At 44.5% G+C, this 18,957-nt stretch overlaps 1 protein-coding gene across 1 annotated transcript in view; it reads left to right on the forward strand.

Annotated features, from left to right (window-relative positions):
- The first annotated feature begins 450 nt into the window (after positions 1–450).
- Positions 451–18,957, forward strand: part of tesca (tescalcin a) — a 49,272-nt gene continuing 30,765 nt past the window's right edge. The window contains exons 1-4 of the mRNA XM_063034611.1: positions 451–637; positions 7,350–7,419; positions 7,530–7,610; positions 8,254–8,390. Coding sequence (XP_062890681.1) covers positions 577–637; positions 7,350–7,419; positions 7,530–7,610; positions 8,254–8,390 — 349 coding nt within the window. The 5' untranslated portion in view covers positions 451–576. The remainder of the gene's footprint in view (positions 638–7,349; positions 7,420–7,529; positions 7,611–8,253; positions 8,391–18,957) is intronic.

Genomic DNA, 18,957 nt, shown 5'->3' on the forward strand with positions numbered 1-18,957 from the left:
GCACGATGCGCTAATAGAGATGGGAAAACACTAGAGAGGGTGGAGAAGAGATTTACAAAGCCATTTCAGGGAGAGGGACTTCATTGTGTGGACAGTCTGGGGACTGGGGTTGTTCTGCTTGGAACTGGGGGAGGTGTGAGGTGGTTTAATAGAGATCGTTAAGATCACAGGTGTGGGCAGAAACTGCTCCATTAGCGTAGCGATCAAAATCAAGGGCCGTAAACTGAAGGTGATTAGCAAAAGAACAAAAGTCGCCAGTGGGGGGTGAGGGTCTGAAGGAACAGCAGTGAAGACAGATTCGCTTGTCGCGTTGAAAAGGGAGCTGGATCACTAACAGAGAGGGGGAGGTGTACGGTCTTTCTCCAGCGCATGGATTACGTTGAAGAACGCGGGATGGTATTTAGATTTAAACTGAAAGCGTGTGAGCAGTAGGACCCAGAGGGATCCTTTACAGAAGCTCGACGCTACACTCGGATTCCGCAACGTGAAAAGGATCGGATCACGGGTGTGCCAGTTCCGTCGTCGGGGCTGGTGAGTTTCCAGATCGGTGAATCTGCTGGTCCTGAGGGGAACACGATGGGAGCATCGCCTTCACTGTCTGCCAGGGAAGCTCGCAGTCTTTCCGACTCGACCGGCTGTAAGTCCAGTCGCGCGTTTCCAGCTCAGTTGTGAATGCGGCGGAGTTTCGATTGCACAGCAAACTCCTTGCTTCCCTGGGAGCGGGTGATCAGCACTGGGTTGGTACGGGGTTTGTTTGCTTTCCCTTTAGTCGCATTTCAGGGAATTGCCGGTAAGCACGATGACGGCTCATTCCGCTCCATCCACCTCCAGATCTGCGTGTGTGTTGTGTGCGCGGTGGGCCCCTTCAAACGAGCGAAGATGCTTCTCCCACCTGTCACGGGAGACTCGCTGGCGAGCGCCCACTCAGCTTGGGGGCTGTGCAAGTGGGCAGCTCCCCCTCGCTATCCCCCACATTACCGGGGGGGAAGCTGGCCGAATTCCCCCGATCAGCGAAGAGGAATCGCCCCGCAGCCACCGTGCGGGACTGAGATCGGCCAGAAGTACACGTCAACCGGGCACCAAACCGGAGCCTTACAGCCCAGCGGTCTGTAAAGGTCACTCACTCCCGGCTGCTTCCAGTTAGTGCACCACAAAATACTGGAAGCGTTTCTGGTCGGGCAGCGTCCGCCGCGGGATGAATCTTCCTGCTGTTCGAGGTGGCTGCGGGAGCCCCACAAACCCACCGTCCTGATTTCGCGCAGCACCATCAACTGAAAAATTCCTTGAGTGCAGGTAAGCCCGCGGATGCCCGCTTTGTTAACTATGTGTGTGTCGTGTCTGAGTACGTGTATATGTGTTTGTTTATAAGGTGCGTGTATAAGACCAATTAACCACTCAGCCCATCGAGTCTGCTCCGCCATTCCATCGCAGCCGATTTATTATACCTCTCAATCCCATTCTCTTGCCTTCTCCCCAGAACTTCAGGAACCTATCAAACACCTCCAGCGAGTTCAGGCCCAGAGCTTCATACATTAAACCCTTTCATTCCTAGAATCATTATGGCGAACCTTCTCTGGAACTTCTCCAATGCCTGCACATTGTTTCTTGATAAAAGGCCCAAAACTGCTCACTCACAACACGCTGGAGGAACTCAGCAGGTCGGGCAGCATCCGTGGAAAAGATCAGTCGACGTTTCGGGCCGAAATCCTTCGTCAGGACTGTAGAGGGAAGCGGCAGAGGCCCTTTAAAGAAGGTGGGGGGAGAGTAGGAAGGAGAAGGCTGGTAGGTTCCAGGTGAAAAACCAGTAAGGGGAAAGATAAAGGGGTGGGGGAGGGGAAGCAGGGAGGGGGTAGGCAGGAAAGGTGAAGAAGGAATGGGGAAAACACAATGGGTAGTAGAAGGAGCTGGAACCATGAGGGAGGTGATGGGCAGCTGGGGGAGGGGGCAGAGTGAAACAGGAAGGGGGAGGGAATGAGCAGAGTTGGAGAATTCAGTGTTCATACCAAGGGGCTGGAGACTACCTAGACGGTATATGAGGTGTTGCTCCTCCAACCTGAGTTTAGCCTCATCATGGCAGTAAAGGAACTCCCTCATGGTTCTGCCTCCTTCCACTACCCATTGTGCTTTCCCCTATTCTTTCTTCACCTTTCCTGCCTACCCCCTCCCTGCTTCCCCTCCCCCACCCCTTTATCTTTCCCCTTACTGGTTTTTCACCTGGAACCTACCAGTCTTCTCCTTCCCACCCTCCCCCCACCTTCTTTATAGGGCCTCTGCCCCTTCCCTCTTCAGTCCTGACGAAGGGTTCCAGCCCAAAACGTCGACTGTTCTTTTCCACGGATGCTGCCCGACCTGCTGAGTTCCTCCAGCGTGTTGTGAGTGTTGCTTTGACCCCAGCATCTGCAGATTATTTTGCGTTTCCAAATCTACTCACTATGCTTCATGTTCAGTCTGACCAATGTCTTGTAAAGCCTCAGCATCACATCCTTGCTCTTATACTCTCGCCTCTCAAAATGAATACCAACATTGAATTTGCCTTCTCTACCACTGATTCAACCTGCAAGTCAACCTTTACAGAATCCTGCACAAGGACTCCCAAGCCCTGTTACACCTTTGCTTTTTGAATTGTCTCCCCAGTTTAGAAAATAATCTATGCTTTTATTCCTCCTACCAAGGGCAATAACTGTACACTTTACTGCACTGTGTTTCATCTGACACTTTGCCCATTCTTTCAATCTGCAGGCTTCCTGCTTTCTCACCGCCACCCTCCACCTACCTTTGCACTCTCTGTAAATTTGGCTACAAAGCCGTCAATTCCATCATCCAAATTGTTGGCCGATAACATGAAAAGAAGCAGTCCTAATACTGACCCTTATGGAACTCCATAAGTCACCGGCAGCCAACCAGAATAGGCCCTATTTGTTCCCATTCCTTGCCTCCTGCCTTGTATTCATCTATCCGTGTTAGTATCTTTCCTGCAATACCATGGCCTTCTATCTTGTTAGGCAGCCTCATGTGCGGCACCTTCTCAAAGGCCTTTTGAAAAGCCAAGTGAACAACATCCACTGACTCTCCTTTGTCTACCCTGCCCGTTATTTCCTCAAAGAATTCCAGCAGATTTCTCAGGCAAGGTTTCCCCATGCTGACTTGAGGCCTACATTATCATGTGCCTCCAATACCCCGAAACCACATCCTGAATAATGGACTCCAACATCTCAACCACTAAAGTCGGCCTAACTGCACTAAGAATTCCTTTCATCTGTCTCCCTCCCTTCGTAAAGAGTGGAGTGACATTTGCAATTTTCTAGTAATCTGGAACCATGCCAGAATCTAGTGATTCTTGAATGATCATTCCTAATGCCTCCACAATCTCTTCAGCTACCTCTTTTAGAATGCTAGAGTGTAGTTCATCTGGTCCAGGTGACTTACCTTCAGACTTTTCAGCTGCCCAATCATCTTCTTGTTAATAATAGCAACTATACTGATTTCTGTCCCTTCACCCTCTCAAATTTTTGACAGACTGTTGGTGTCTTCCACAAAGAAGACTGATGGAAAATACTTAAATAAGTCTGTCCACCATTTGTTTGACCTCATTACGATCTCTCCAGCACCATTTTCTAGCAGTCCAATATCCATTCTGACCTCTCTTTTACTTTTTATATATCTGAAAATGATTCTGCTATCCTCTTCTATGTTATTGGCTGGCTTACCTTCATATTTCATCTTTTCGCTCCACTTGGCTTTTTTTTAGTTGTCTTCTGTTGGTTTTTAAAAGCTTCCAAATCCTCTAACTTCCAACTAATTTTTGCTGAACCTTTTTTGATCCCTTGTCATCCACAGTTGCCTCATCCTCCCTATCATCTTTGGGATATATCTATCTCCTGCACCTACTGATTGCCTGCAGAAGCTCCAGCCATTGCTGTTTGCCATCATCCCCGCTAGTGTCCCCTTCCAATCAACTTTGGCCAGTTCCTCTGTAATTCCCTTTACTCCATTGTAATACTGATACATCTGATTTTATCTTCCCAAACTGCAGGGTGAATGCTATCATATTCTGATCATTGCCTCTGAAGGGTTCCTTTACCTTAAGCCCCCTAATCAAATCTTTAATTCATTGCACAATCCACAATTGTCTTTCCTCTCCTGGGCTCAACTACAAGCTGTTTTTAAAAAGCCAACTTCTTGGCATCCTGCAAATTCCCTCTCTTAGGATCCAGCACCAACCTGACCTTCCTAATCTACCTATATACTGAAATCCCCCATGACCTTATTACATGCCTTTTCCAACTCCCATTGTAATTTATATCCCACTTCCTAGCTACGGTTTGGGGGCCTGCATATAACTCCCATCAGGGTATTTTGCAGTTCCTTACTCTACCCATGGGGATTCTACATCTTCTGATCCTATATCACCTCTTTCTAAAGATTCAATTTCAGTTTTTACCAACAGAACCACGCTATCCCCTCTGCCGACTTGACAGTACTTTTGATACAATGTGTATCCTTGGATGTTAAGTTCCCAACTATAATCTTCCCTCAGCCACAACTCAGTGATACTCACAATGTCATATCTGCCAATCTCTAACTGTACTACAAGATCAGCTACCTTATTCCCTATACTGCATGCATTCAAATATAACAACTTCAGTCCGGTACTCATCACCCTTTTTGATCTTGCCCCCATGTTACACTTCATCTCATTCCACTGACTGCAATTTTGTCCTATCATTTGTCTGTCCTTCCTCAAAGTCTCACTACACACAGAATCGACGTGTATGCCAACTGCCCCATCCTCAGCCCCGTCACTCTGGTTCCCAGTCCCCTACCAAATTAGCTTAAATCCTCCACAACGGTTTTAGCAAACCTGCCCACAAGGATATTGGTCTCCTTCGGGTTCAGCTATAACCTGTCCTCTTTGTACATATAGTTCCTTCCCCAGAAGAGATCCCAGTGATTCAGAAACGTGTTCGTGTGTGTCTGGTTTGTTTTTCTTCTTCCTTTCCTGTAACGAGCAAGTTTTTGCCCACCCGACTAGCCTCCCCCATCAGCATTTCCTCCCCAAACTTCCTCATGCCCTCCCTTGCTCTGTAGCCTGACGCTAAACCTAGCCCACTGCCCCTCCTGAGCAGTGTGCCCTCAGGAACGGGCCAGGCTGGCGTGTGGGGTGCCTGAACCCAGCAGATTCAAGGGCAGCTCTCTGGCTAAAGGAGCACGGAGCGAGACACGAGGAGGATGGGCCTCCCACACACTTGCACTGTGCAGCCTGCAGGGAGCGGCCCCTCCCTCCCCTTTCCACTCCCCGGAGACTGGTGAGGCTGGGTCAGTTTATTTCTGGAACAGCGGAGATTAAGAGGGGCCACGCTTGATATGTATTTTAAAAAAATGCTGTTTTTTGGCAGCAGCACGGTGCAGACTTAACAGATCGTTACCAGAAACAGCAGCAGGCAGACAGATTGATAAATAAAGAATGTAGATGAGGAACAGTGGATGGACTGTTCATGGACTGTTCAGAAATCCTATGGGAGAGGGGATAACAGATCTAGAAGGGAGTTGTGCAGGACATTTTCACCCTGAGGGTGGTGAATACCCATTATACACACAGTCTGAGAGCCTGGTGGAAGCAGAGTCACTGAGAGCATTTAACAAGTGTCTCGATGAGAGCAGTCGTTGGTGACCGAACGTGTGGCGACACTTGCAGTCTGCCCCCAGCACACCCTTGCGGGTGTCGGCCGTTCACGCAAATGACACACTTCAGTACGTTTCGAAGTACACATCATAAATAAACCCAACTTTTGAATCACCCATCAGCCAAATACCAGAATAAAAGCATTGAGTGGATAGATCCCTGCGGGTTAGGGTGCACACAAGGGGCTGAATGGCCTGTTTGCACGCTCCATAATTCTACTGCATGTCCCGGCTCTCTCCACTCTCCTTAATCACCGACAGAATACTGTAGCTTCAACACCAGCAGCTCCTGCACTCAAATTGTGTTGTTCAAGTTGGAGAGTCCACCAGGAACAGTAGTTTCCTATCATCAAAACTCCCACCCAACACTCGGTACTAACAGTAACAACAGCACCATTACAAAGCTTGTTCTTCACCTGGACTCCACAAATAAGTGGTTTTACTTTTTTTCTGCTTTCTTACATAGCATTTATACACATTACCTAAATATCTTCGAAAGTGCAGTGGTTGTTCCAAGCCTTACTATCTAACTGGTGACACACAAGTGCCAACTTCACCTTTTTTTATTTAAATACAAATTGCAGCACCCCAACAACTAATTACTGAGAAGAGAAAGCCCCCTCTGTAATTAACAAGATAATTATTTACAGAACTCTTTGAGTCAAACATGGTGTTGCTAGCCTTAAATTTCAGCCCAATAAAAAAACAGGTTATTTTTAAAAAATGGTTAGGAACCGTGGAATCATCTGAAGCAACACAAACAAAATGATGGAGGAACTCAGCAGGTCAGGCAGCATCTACAGAAAAGAGACTTTTCGGAATGAGACCCTTCTTCAGGACTGGAAAGGAAGGGGAGGAAGCCAAAGTGGGGGGAGGGAGTGGAAGGTAGAAGGTGATTGGTGAAACCGGGTGAGGGGGCGGGGTGAAGTGAAGAACTGGGATGTTGATTGGTGGAAGAGATAAAGGGCTGGAGAAGGGGGGAATCTGATCGGAGAGGGCAGAAGACCATGGAAGACAGGAAAGGAGGAGGAGCACTAGAGAGTAGGTATGAGAGGGAAACAAGAATGGGGAATGGTGAAGGAGAGGAGGGGGAGGCATTACCAAAAGTTTGAGAAAGCAACGTTCATGCCACCAGTTTGGGGGCTACCCAAAGAGAATGTGAGGTGTTGCTCCTCCTACGCGAGTATGGCCTCAATGTGGCAGTAGAGGAGGCTATGGACTGACTGTTTACTCCTTTCCGTAGGTGCTTCCTGACCTGCTGAGTTCCTCCAGCATTTTGTGTGTGTGTGTATTGCCTTGGATTTCCAGCATCTGCAGACTTTTTCGTATTTGTGGAACCGTCCAGTTTACATTTTGGTTTATGTGAACTAAATCTCTGAAGTCATGCAGGAGGGTATGGCTGTATCATATTTCATTGGAAGTGTCCTCCTAGTTATTTAAACTGAGGTCTAAAATAATAGATTGAGATTAATGAGCAATGCACCAAATGCTGAAGGTACTCAGCAGATCAGGCAGCATCTAGCATCTATGGAGAGAAGCAAACAGAGAATTATAGGTTTGCAATTACCTGGTCAGTTCTACAATGCAGGAAACCGCACAGGGTGTTAAGGGTGGGATTGTGGCTCTGTGGCTGAGAGATCTCATATGTAGAATTTCATTCTTTCCAGTTTCTTCAGAGCAAATTGAAATTCTCCATAGAAGGTTCTTACACCTATCTGATGGGAAGCCTACACTGAGGTAATATATTCTTCTGGAAAATTATCATCTTGTAAATAATCTTTGTATTGGAAATTTTCCCTGATCAGCTGCACACTCACACCAAGTACCTATCCACTTTGTGCTTACAGCAAAAGTAGCTTTGATAGCATTCAGGATTTGGACAATAATCCCATTAAGTCAAGAATCGTCAATGCATTTTTTGATGGGAGGTAAGTATCCAGCTTTTTAAAATAACGTTGGTTATAGATTGCTGCCTGATACAACCATTAATGCACTTTGGAGGGCTGGTCCGTGTTAATTTCATTCGGTTACAAATCAAATGCAGATTAGTAGAATGGAAGTCTCCCTAAACTCTTAAATGTTATGTTACTCCTCCCTGTGCTTTGTTGTCTCTTTTGCATTTTGTCCATTTTTTTACAAGGCCAAGTTGCTTGGCTCAACGCTCAACCCAGCACAGATGGAAAAGTGAGTAAGGAACTGGCCGGATTTGAACCCAGAACCACTCACCTCAAAGTCCGGTGCTGATGCCACCACACCACCAGCTGGCCCAAACTCCTAGTTACTTGTAATCAAACTGTAATAGCATTAAGAATATGTGAAAATACCGAATAAAACTGAAGATCTTATAGAAACCACAAAAATGCAACTGGAATGCAACACAGAAACAGCATAGTCTACAACTTTGGTTTGACCTTGGGATTGAAAGTGAAAATAATGGGTGGTTAAAATGGGGAAAAACTCATTTCCTAGGACAAAATTTGTACAACAGCAAAAAAAAAATCAGAAAATTAAAAATGTTGTAAATCCTATGACATAATAATTTCACCCTAACATCTTGGTATATCTACTTAGAAACCTGGGTTTACCATCAAAATCAGTTGATGAAATCACATTTGAAAACTTTCTGACCACGTTATCATATTTCCAACATATGGATGAGGATCATCCAAAGGAGGACTTGGAACACTGCAAAACAAAAAAATTGAAATGTAAGTCCTAACACGTTGTATTCTCTCTGCACTAGTAAATGTGAATTATACATTTTATGGAGTTATAAAGTATTATTAAAACAGAGAACAAGAAACTAAAAGGACTTAATGAACTAACTTGGAAATCTGTAGACTTCTAGAGCTGCTTCATGCCCGCTGTACTGGGATGTATTTTTACACACTAGTGCATAGCTGTCAACACCGTGATAGCGGTGCTTATGAAATGTGCCTCATATTTAACAGTTAAATGTGGAGTAGACAAGTGAAGAATTCAAATTCCACACATGTGCGTCTGGCCCTGTCATTGCTGTATGAAGCTTCATAAGGCAGGAAAAACCTACAAAACAGAAACAAGCCCTTCAGCCTAACTCAACCAAGCTGAAATGAACATATACACTAATGCCAAGTTCCTGCTTTTAGACCTTATCCCTCTGTTCCTTTCCTATTCATGTACAGCCTTGGACCTTTGACAAACTTCTATGGATGTGTAGTGGAGGGTGTATTGACTGCATCATGACCTGGTATAGAAACATCGAAACATAGAAAATAGGTGCAGGAGTAGGCCATTCGGCCCTTCAAGCCTGCACCGCCATTCAGTATGATCATGGCTGATCATCCAACTCAGAACCCTGTTCCTGCTTTCTCTCCATACTCCCTGATCCCTTTAGTCACAAGGGCCATATCTAACTCCCTCTTAAATATAGCCAATGAACTGACCTCAACTGTTTTCTGTGGCAGAGAATTCCACAGATTCACCACTCTGTGTGAAGAAGTTTTTCCTAATCTCGATCCTAAAAGGCTTCCCCTTTATCCTTAAATTGTGACCCCTCGTTCTGGACTTCTCCACATCGGGAACAATCTTCCTGCATCTAGCCTGTCCAATCCCTTTAGAATTTTATACGTTTCAATAACATCCCCCCTCAATCGTCTAAATTCCAGCGAGTATAAGCCTAGTCGATCCAGTCTTTCTTCATATGAAAGTCCTGCCATCCCAGGAATCAATCTGGTGAACCTTCTTTGTACTCCCTCTATGGCAAGAACGTCTTTCCTCAGATTAGGGGACCAAAACTGCACACAATACTCCAGGTGTGGTCTCACCAAGGCCTTGTACAACTGCAGTGGAACCTCCTTGCTCCTGTACTTGAATCCTCTTGCTATGAATGCCAACATACCATTTGCCTTTTTCACCACCTGCTGTACCTGCATGTCCACTTTCAATGACTGGTGTACAGTGACACCCCGGTCACGTTGCACCTCCCCTTTTCCTAATCGGCCACCATTCAGATAATAATCTGTTTTCCTGTTCTTGCCACCAAAGTGGGTAACCTCACATTTATCCACATTAAATTGCATCTGCCATGAATTTGCCCACTCACCTAACCTATCCAAGTCACCCTGAATCCCCTTAGCATCCACCTCACAGCTAACACTGCCGCCCAGCTTCGTGTCATCCGCAAACTCGGAGATGCTGCATTTAATTCCCTCGTCTAAATCATTAATATATATTGTAAACAACTGGCATCCCAGCACTGAGCCTTGCGGTACCCCACTAGTCATAGAAGCACCAATGAGTTGAACAGAAAATCCTACAAAAGGTAGTGGATATAGCCCAGTCCATCATGGATAAAACCCTCCCCACCATAAGGAACATCTATATGAAATGCCGTTGTAGGTAAGCAGCATTAATCATTAGGGACCTCCACCACCCAGGCCATGCTCTTTTCTCACTGCTGCCATCAGGTAGAAGGTACAAGAGCCTCAGGACTCGCACCACCAGGTTCAAGAACAGTTACTACCCCTCAACCATCAGGCTTGTGATTGATAGGGAATTACTACACTCACTTGTCCATCCACTGAAATGCTCCCACATCCAATTAACTCACTCCAAGTCCCTGGGGGTGCACCTGGATGGCAGACTTGAGCGGAGCACTGACTCAGGGGCTGTGTACAAGAAGGGCCAGAGTCACCTCTACTTCCTGAGGAGACTGAGGCTGTTTGAAATATGCAGGCCTCTCCTTTACCCGCTCTTCCAGTCAGTTGTCGCCAGTACTTCTGTGCGGTGGTACGCTGGGGAAATGGCTTCAACATGGGTGATGCCAACAGGCTCAATAAACTGATTAGCTAGGCTGGTTCTGTTAAAGGGATCAAACTGGACACACTGGAGGCTATAGTCGAACAAAGGACCCTATGGAAAATCCTGGCAATTTTGGACAATATTTCTCACTCTCTGAATGCCACATTGCCTAAACAGGAGAGTACTTTTAGTGATAGACTAAGACAGCTGTGCTGCTCCAAAGAGTGCTGTATGAGGTTATTCTTACCCTCGGCCATTAAGCTCTATAATGAGTCAACCTATAGTCAGGGAAGTGATGACCCTCCTGTTAGACTGTTTGTGGTAACTTATTTTTTATTCTTTCTTACCTCTACTATTTGTATATCTGTATCTGTGCACTTGTAATGCCGCTGTGACACTGTAATTTTCTTGGGGATCAATAAAGTTTCTATTTGCCTATCTTTAAGGATTCTTTACCTTGCTGTCTCTTGTTCTCCTTATTTTTTGCTACTTATTTATATTGGCATTTGCACAATTTGTTGCCCTCTGAGCTCTGGTTGATCTTTCATTGATCTTGTTACAGATACTATTCTAGAGATTTGCTGAGTATGCCCGCAGCAAAATGAATCTCAGGGCTATATGGTGACACAGCTGTATTTTGATAATAAATTTACCTTGAGCTTTGAACTTACCTGCCCAAATGTGGTGATTGTATCTGCCTATACCACCTCCATTGGCATATTCCATTTACCCACCACCAGGCATGAAAAACATGTTCCTTTAAATATTTTCCCTATCATTTAAACATATGAACTCTTGTTTTAAACTCACTCTCCTTGGAAAAAGAGCAGCTATTTTCCCTAGTAATTTTATAAAACCTTTTAAGATCAGCCCTCTGCCTCCTGCAGTGAGAATATTTCCAGCCTGTCTGATCTCTCCTTATAGCTGAAACCATCCATTGCAGGCAAACATCCTGGTGAATCTTTTTAGTCCTGTGAATGTATTTTCCCACTGAAAAAAGAACTAGTGCTTTCCTGGAGTATGTGACAAAATCTTCTTGGGCTTCCAGACAGGTACAGGTATCGAATGTAACCAACTTTTCAATGGCAAACTCTGCCAGCTTCATCAGGGATGATGCCTGGACATGTCTAGTTCAGTGGTATTTATACCCCCGTTGCCTGTTCCTTCTGATTGGTTAGTCCTCATCCAATCAGGTTTCCACTCTCCCACCTTGTTTACAATCAATTTCCAATTCCAGTACCATTTTCCCACTCTTTGCTCATACTGCCTAAAGGTCAATTATCTGTCAATCTCGGCCTTGGATATCTTCAATGACCCCCATGATTGAAGCTTTCTAGTGTAGAGGATTCCAAAAGTTCATGAGCACCTGAGAGAAGAAACCCCTACTCATCTCCCATTTTAAATAGGTGAAACCACTTTTTTGACTATTTTAAAGATGAATTTAAAAACGCAAACACGAGGAATTCTGCAGATGCTGGAAATTCAAGCAACACACATCAAAGTTGCTGGTGAACACAGCAGGCCAGGCAGCATCTCTAGGAAGAAGTACAGTTGATGTTTCGGGCCGAGACCCTTCGTCCTCTGGGTTTCCCCCCCTCCCCCTTTTCTTTCTCCCTGGGCCTCCTGTCCCACGATCCTCTCATATCCCTTTTGCCAATCAACTGTCCAGCTCTTGGCTCCATCCCTCCCCCTCCTGTCTTCTCCTATCATTTTGGATCTCCCCCTCCCCCTCCCACTTTCAAATCTCTTACTAGCTTTTCTTTCGGTTAGTCCTGGCGAAGGGTCTCGGCCCGAAACGTCGACTGTACCTCTTCCTGGAGATGTTGCCTGGCCTGCTGCGTTCACCAGCAACTTTGATGTGTGTTGCTTAAAGATGAATTGCAATGTTTCCCAATGTCAGACATCAGGTTCACTCATCTGCATTTCTCCACGGTCTGACTCCTACCTTTCTTAAGGAATGAACAAAAGATTCATTTAAAAAAATCATTTGAATCTTTGATCTATCTCCTACCTTTCTTAAAGAATTTATTTGCAGTTTCTCAATCGTTTGAGACCCCTCCCAAAGCAGGATACTTTACAATCAATACATCCATTATCTCACCAGGCACCTTCTTACTTGCAGGCTGGGGACTTGTGAATCTTAGCCAGCTTTAGTTTGCCAAGGACTTCTTTCCTTGTGGTAGAGATGAAGGGAATCATGGGATTTAGGACTAATATTGCAGAGTAGCACTGAGATAAAAGATCAGCATGACTCATTGAAATGCCTGCTCTTGGGAATAGCAATTCAGGGAAATGTTTGGAAGGAAAGTGAGTATATCACAAAGGAGAGGGCATGTCGGCTTTATTAAATTGTCCTTCTGCTATGGAATTTCTCAGTTCAGGATGCACACGTGACATTCCTCTTATTCTAAATTTAACGCCATAACAAAACTGCTTCAGGCACAATGAGAGTCAATGCAGTGAAGTTAGCTCGGAGTTTATTTTTTAAATATTTATTTTTATTAGGTGTGGATTCATTCCTTTAGCTCAAGTAAACAATGTACCAGTAGTGGCAAAGGTAACAACACTTCAACCCTCCCATTTCCACTCAGAATGGGTTAGGTCACACGGGGAATTCCCATGAGAAGTTGGTTAGTTTCAAACAAGTTTTGTCTCCTATAAGTGGGCTTAGTGACATGATCCCCGGTGTAGAGTATTGCTGAGTAGTGTGCATGTCCAATATTTGTGTGGTAACAGCTGTAAGATCTCCAAGTACCATCCCACACAATCATCTATTATTCAGGGTGGCTGCCCAGTGTTTACCTTTTTTTGTTAGCTAGATCCTGTTGTTCAGAATGATTTGTCACTCACATAACCAGAATATGATTCATAGTGTACCTCTTGTTCACTATCAAGCAATAGAAATGTCCAGGAACAAAACAAAAGATCTTATTTCCTCTGTACTCCATTTACAGGAAAGTACCACCTTCTTGCACATGATTCTCCTCATGTTGGAGGAAGGCTTAGTGCATCTCTCTCTCTCTCTCTCTCTCTCTCTCCTTTTTCTCCCTCTGTCCCTCTCACTATACCCCTTACCCATCCTCTGGGCTTCCCTCCCCCCCTTTTCTTTCTCCCTGGGCCTCCTGTCCCACGATCCTCTCATATCCCTTTTGCCAATCAACTGTCCAGCTCTTGGCTCCATCCCTCCCCCTCCTGTCTTCTATCATTTCGGATCTCCCCCTCTCCCCCCCACTTTCAAATCTCTTACTAGCTCTTCTTTCAGTTAGTCCTGACGAAGGATCTCGGCCCGAAACGTCGACTGTACCTCTTCCAATAGATGCTGCCTGGCCTGCTGCATTCACCAGCAACTTTTATGTGTTTTGTTTGAAATTCCAGCATCTGCAGATTTCCTCATGTTAGTGTATCTATAACTGGATTGAACCTATTTTATTTAAGTAAAATGGATAAATGAACAGTAATGGTATAAAAGTAAATCACATATCTTTTTCAGCACATAAATAACTGATCAGACATTATTTTTCTTTCAATGTAGAAGGAAGCTATTCAGTTCATTAAGCCTGTACCTGCTCTCATCAGTTTTGAGTTTTATATTCTGTTTATCGCTCGTTTTTTTTCTTGTTGCTGTTTGCGGGATTTGTTTTTTTTGTATGTGGGGGTGGGGTTTGATGTTTTTCTTTGAACGCGTTCCATGGTTTTCTTTGTTTCATGGCCATCTATGAGGAAGACCATAAGATACAGTATAGGAGTAGAATTAGGCCATTCAGCCCATTGAGTCTGCTCCATCGTTTCATCATGGCTGATCCAACTTTCCTCTCAGCCCCAATCTTTCCTGCTTTCATGCCCTGACCAGTCAAGAATCTATCAGCCTCTGCCTTAAATACACATAAAGACTTGGCCTCTACAGCTGCCTGGGGCATAGAATTCCATAGATTCACCACTCTTTGGCTAAAGAAATTCCTTCTTATCTCCGTTCTAAAAGGATGCCCCTCTATTCTGAGGCTGTATCCTCTGGTCTTGGAGACTCCCACCACAGGAAACATCCTTTCCACATCAACTCTGTCAAGGCCTTTCACTATTCAATAGGTTTCAATGAGGCCACTTTTCCAAATTCCAGTGAATACAGGCCCAGAGCCATCAAACGCTCTTCATATGACAAGTCATTCAATCCTGGAATCATTTTCTTGAACTTCTTTTGAACCCTCTCCAGTTTCAGCACATCCTTTCTAAGATATGGGGCCCAAAACTGCTCATAATATTCCAAGTGAGGCCCCACTAGTGCTTTATAAAGTCTCAACATTACATCCTTGCATTTATATTCTAGTCTTCTTGAAATGAAAGCTAACATTGCATTTGCCCTCCTCACCACAGACTCAACCTGCAAATTAACCTTTAGGGAATCCTGCACAAGGACTTCCAAGTCCCTTTGCACCTCAGTATTTTCTGTCCATTTAGAAAAGAGCAACCCTTTAATTTCTTCTACCATAGTGCATGACGATACACTTCTCAACACTGTATTCCATCTGCTATTTCTTTGCCCATTCTCCTAATCTGTCTAAGACCTTCTGTAGCCTCTCTACTTCCACAAAACTACCTACCCTTCCACCTATCTTCATATTGTCTGCAAACTTAGCAACAAAGCCATCAATTCCATCATCCAAATCATTGACATATAAGGTAAAAGGAATTGGTTCCAACACAGACCCCTGTGGAACGCCACTAGTCACCAGCAGCCAGTCAGAAAGGCTCCAGTTATTTGCAGTCTTTGCCTCCTGCCAATCAGCCGCTGCTTTATCCATGCTAGAATCTTTCCTGTAATACCCATGCACCTTTTCAAAGGCCTTCTGAAAATCCAAGTACACAACATCAGCTGATTTTCCTTTGTCTATCCTGCTTGTTATTTCTTCAAAGAATTCCAAAAGGTTTTGTCAGGCAATATTTTCCCTTGAGGAAACCATGCTGACTAAGGCCTGTTTTATCATGTGCCTCCAGGACCCTGAGACCTCATCCTTACCAATTAACCCAAACATCTTCCCAACCACTGAGGTCCGACTAACTGGCCTACAGTTTCCTTTCTTTTGCCTCTCTCCCTTCTTGAAGAGTGGAATGAAGATGAATCTCAGGGTTATATACTTTGATAATAAATGTACTTGAATCAGTCTCATTGCCCTGTGACCTGTACACTCTCACGTCCATCAACTCCCGCTAATTCTCCTGCCACTCACCCTCACGAAGGTGGAATTTCCAACGGCGAAATAACTCAGCACGTCAATGAGATTTGGGAGGAAGTAGAAACCCACGTGGAGAATATCCAAACTCCAGACAGAAATCACCCGAAGTTAGGATCAAAGCCGGGAACTCAGAAGCTACGCCACTAAACAGTGCTGGATAACACAAACATTCCCTCTAAACACCAACTTTGAAACCTGAACTTGTTTTGTGTTTTCTGAAACACAACCTCAGCTAACTGCACTGTAGCTGCTGATCCAACTAACTGCAAACTTAGGGCTCTGTCGTAGATTTTATCTAACCAACTTAGTTTGACCCCTATCAAACGCAATTCAATTTCTCCTGGTCACACAAAGCTCAGTAATATGTCTCATATTACACTGAAGCAGGAGCCATTTGTAGAAGGCTGGATTTCCCTTACAGACTGATGGCAAATATTTGTCGGTGGAAATGAACTAAGTGATTGAATGCAATAACCACTTTAAGTCATTTGTCCCCTGGGTACCCTGTTGCACTTGCCTCAGACACATACTGCACCTTATCCAGCCACTGCAGCACACTTCAGTCAACCAGGGTTGATAGATTTTCTTCGGAAAAGTACTATGTGACCTTTATTTATCCATTGCAGTTGTTTCCTGCAATATAAAATCCAAATCACAGCTTCAACATGGTCAACGAGATCATCTTTGGTGCAACTACTTATAAAACAATTTTCCTAACTGTGTTAGCCATTTGACTATATTTTGTGGAATGCTGCCCAAGCTAAAATGCTTATTTTGTGTGATTAAATGGCTACAAATTGATTTGTGGGTTATTTCCTTCTTTAAGGAGATAACAGATGAATAAAATTCAATCAGGTGAAAACAAATCCATTTGCCGTACTGCACCACTTCCTGGTGTTTGATAATGTTTCACCCGTCTTCGTTCTAGCAGTGTGTTGCAAGGATTTTTGTCACTGCCTGAATATATGGCCTTAAAACAATAAGACGAAGGAGCAGAATTAGGCCATTCGGCCCATCAAGTCTGCTCCACCATTCAATCGTGGCTGATTATCATCCCTCTCAACCCCATTCTCCTGCCTTCTCCCCAAAAGTATTGAAACCCTGACTAATCAAGTACCTGTCATCCTCTGCTTTAAATATACCCACGTACTTGGCCTCCGCAGCTATCTGTGGCAATGAATTCCACAGATTCACCATCTTCTGGCTGAAGAAGTTCCTCCTTCCCTTTGAGGCTGTGACCTCTGGTCCTAGACTCCCCCACCATAGGAAACATCCTCTCTGCCTCCACTTTGTCTAGGTTCTTCCAGTATTCAAGTGCATTAGCCAGTGTAGAGTGGCTGATATTGCAGGGTTGTTCTTTGCCCAGCTGAGATTATAACACTCAAATGTGTGGGTTCCATACAAGGAATGATCTACTCTACCACTTTGTGAGTGAGGGATATTACGTCAAACACGATGTTTATCAGTTCACTCACCAATTTTGCAATACACGTCTTCCTAGGTTACAAACTTATGGACATCCCCTACATACAAATGCAGGTTTGGGAGTCCAATGGGATGGACAAGGATGGACTTGCCATCTGCTGCGGGGCTGCAGGCACCTTCGGCAGATGTGAACAGGGCATCTGCACGTGCCTTCTCTCCTCCCCCACCCCCGAGTCACTCGCTCTCTGGCTGCTCTTCCCAACCAGCGTGCTCTGCCTGCATGATCCTCTCCTGTCATTGTTTTTGTGATCCTCCTCCAGGTGCTGTTTATGCTCACTTCTGACCTTTCAACTGTTCAGGCTATGGGCAATTCTCACGATTGGAACCCTACAACCTGGTGACTGCCTGTAATCTTTTACCCATTCAGTCAGGAATAGCTCTAATTATTTTTAAAACAGAGGGAGACTTACTTTTTAATTAATGGTCAGAAGTGGAGAAGATAACTATAAATAAAAGACAGCACAAGATACAAGAGTCTATGTCAGTTTTCCTTTATTTGGTTCAACCCTGTCAGGGATTCTTTCATCATTTTGAGAGTTGGAATAAAAATGACGAAATTCCTGTTCATAAAGTCAAATATGTATGGAAATCTCTCTCACTGCAGCGATATTGGAAGATACCCAACTGTGATAGTGGCAAAATCAAAGTAACTTGCATAGTAGTATGACAAGGTGTGAGAGGTGAATGGAATGTAACACAGTTTATCATTTCAACGCTCTGGCATATTTCTCTCAGATCTCTCGACGTTTTTAACTTCCTTGTGCACTGATAAATCACTGCTTTGAAAATCAGTAGATGTTACATTGCGGTAATGGAACAAGATGGAAAGAAAATCTGAAAGCTAACACAGACAGGTGTGGCCCCAGTGTTGGCAAAGCTCAAGCTTATTGCTGACAGATTGTCAATAGTTATATAGTGCATCATTCAGATCAGTTGTTGCACTGGTGTTGTGCCCTCTTAATTAGAAAAGCACAAATATATAATATGAAAGACAAATTTTTGTTAAATAGTTAAAGATAACTTGTGATCTGGTCTTCCCTGACTCTTCTCCATTATCTTCACCACATCAAACTCACACCGGGCACGGGATGGGAACCAACCTGGTCAGGCACTTGTGCAGTTTTGCACATTAGCACATGTATCATTATTCTCCTTTAATTAGTTCCTGAGGTTTGGCAGGGCTGGCCCGAGTAACAATTATTGTCGTCACTGTACTTGATGGTCCATCTTTCTGAAGTAAGTGATTATTCCACAGCGAGGTGGTGAGTTCATGGTGGCACAGTGGTTACTGGGGGAGTCTGATGGCTCTGGGCCTGTACTAGCTGGAGTTTAGAAGACTGGGGAGGGGTGTGCCTCATTGAAATTTATGAGATATTGAAAGGCTTAGACAGAGTGGGCGTTGAGAGGAGATTGCAATAGTAGGAGAGTCTAGGGCTAGAATAGCCTCAGAGTAGCAGGATGTCCCTTTAGAAGAGAGATGAGGAGAAATTTCTTTAGCCAGTGAATCTGTGGAATTCTTTCCCACAGGCGGCTGTGGAGGCCAAGTCATTGGGTATATTTATTGATAAGTTCTTGATTAGCAAGGGTGTCAAAAGTTACGAGGAGAAGGCAGGAGAATGGAGTTGAGAGGGCCAAGAATCAGCAATGATGGAACGACGGAGCAAGCTTGATGGGTCAATTGGCCTTATTCTGCTCTCTGTGCATTAGGGTCTTACTACTTCATTACTACTGACGCTGAGTCATGTGTGCTTATGCTGTCACGGCAACTAGAAAATTTAAA

This window comes from Mobula hypostoma, chromosome 27 (assembly GCF_963921235.1).
Source record: "Mobula hypostoma chromosome 27, sMobHyp1.1, whole genome shotgun sequence".
NCBI lineage: Eukaryota > Metazoa > Chordata > Chondrichthyes > Myliobatiformes > Myliobatidae > Mobula > Mobula hypostoma.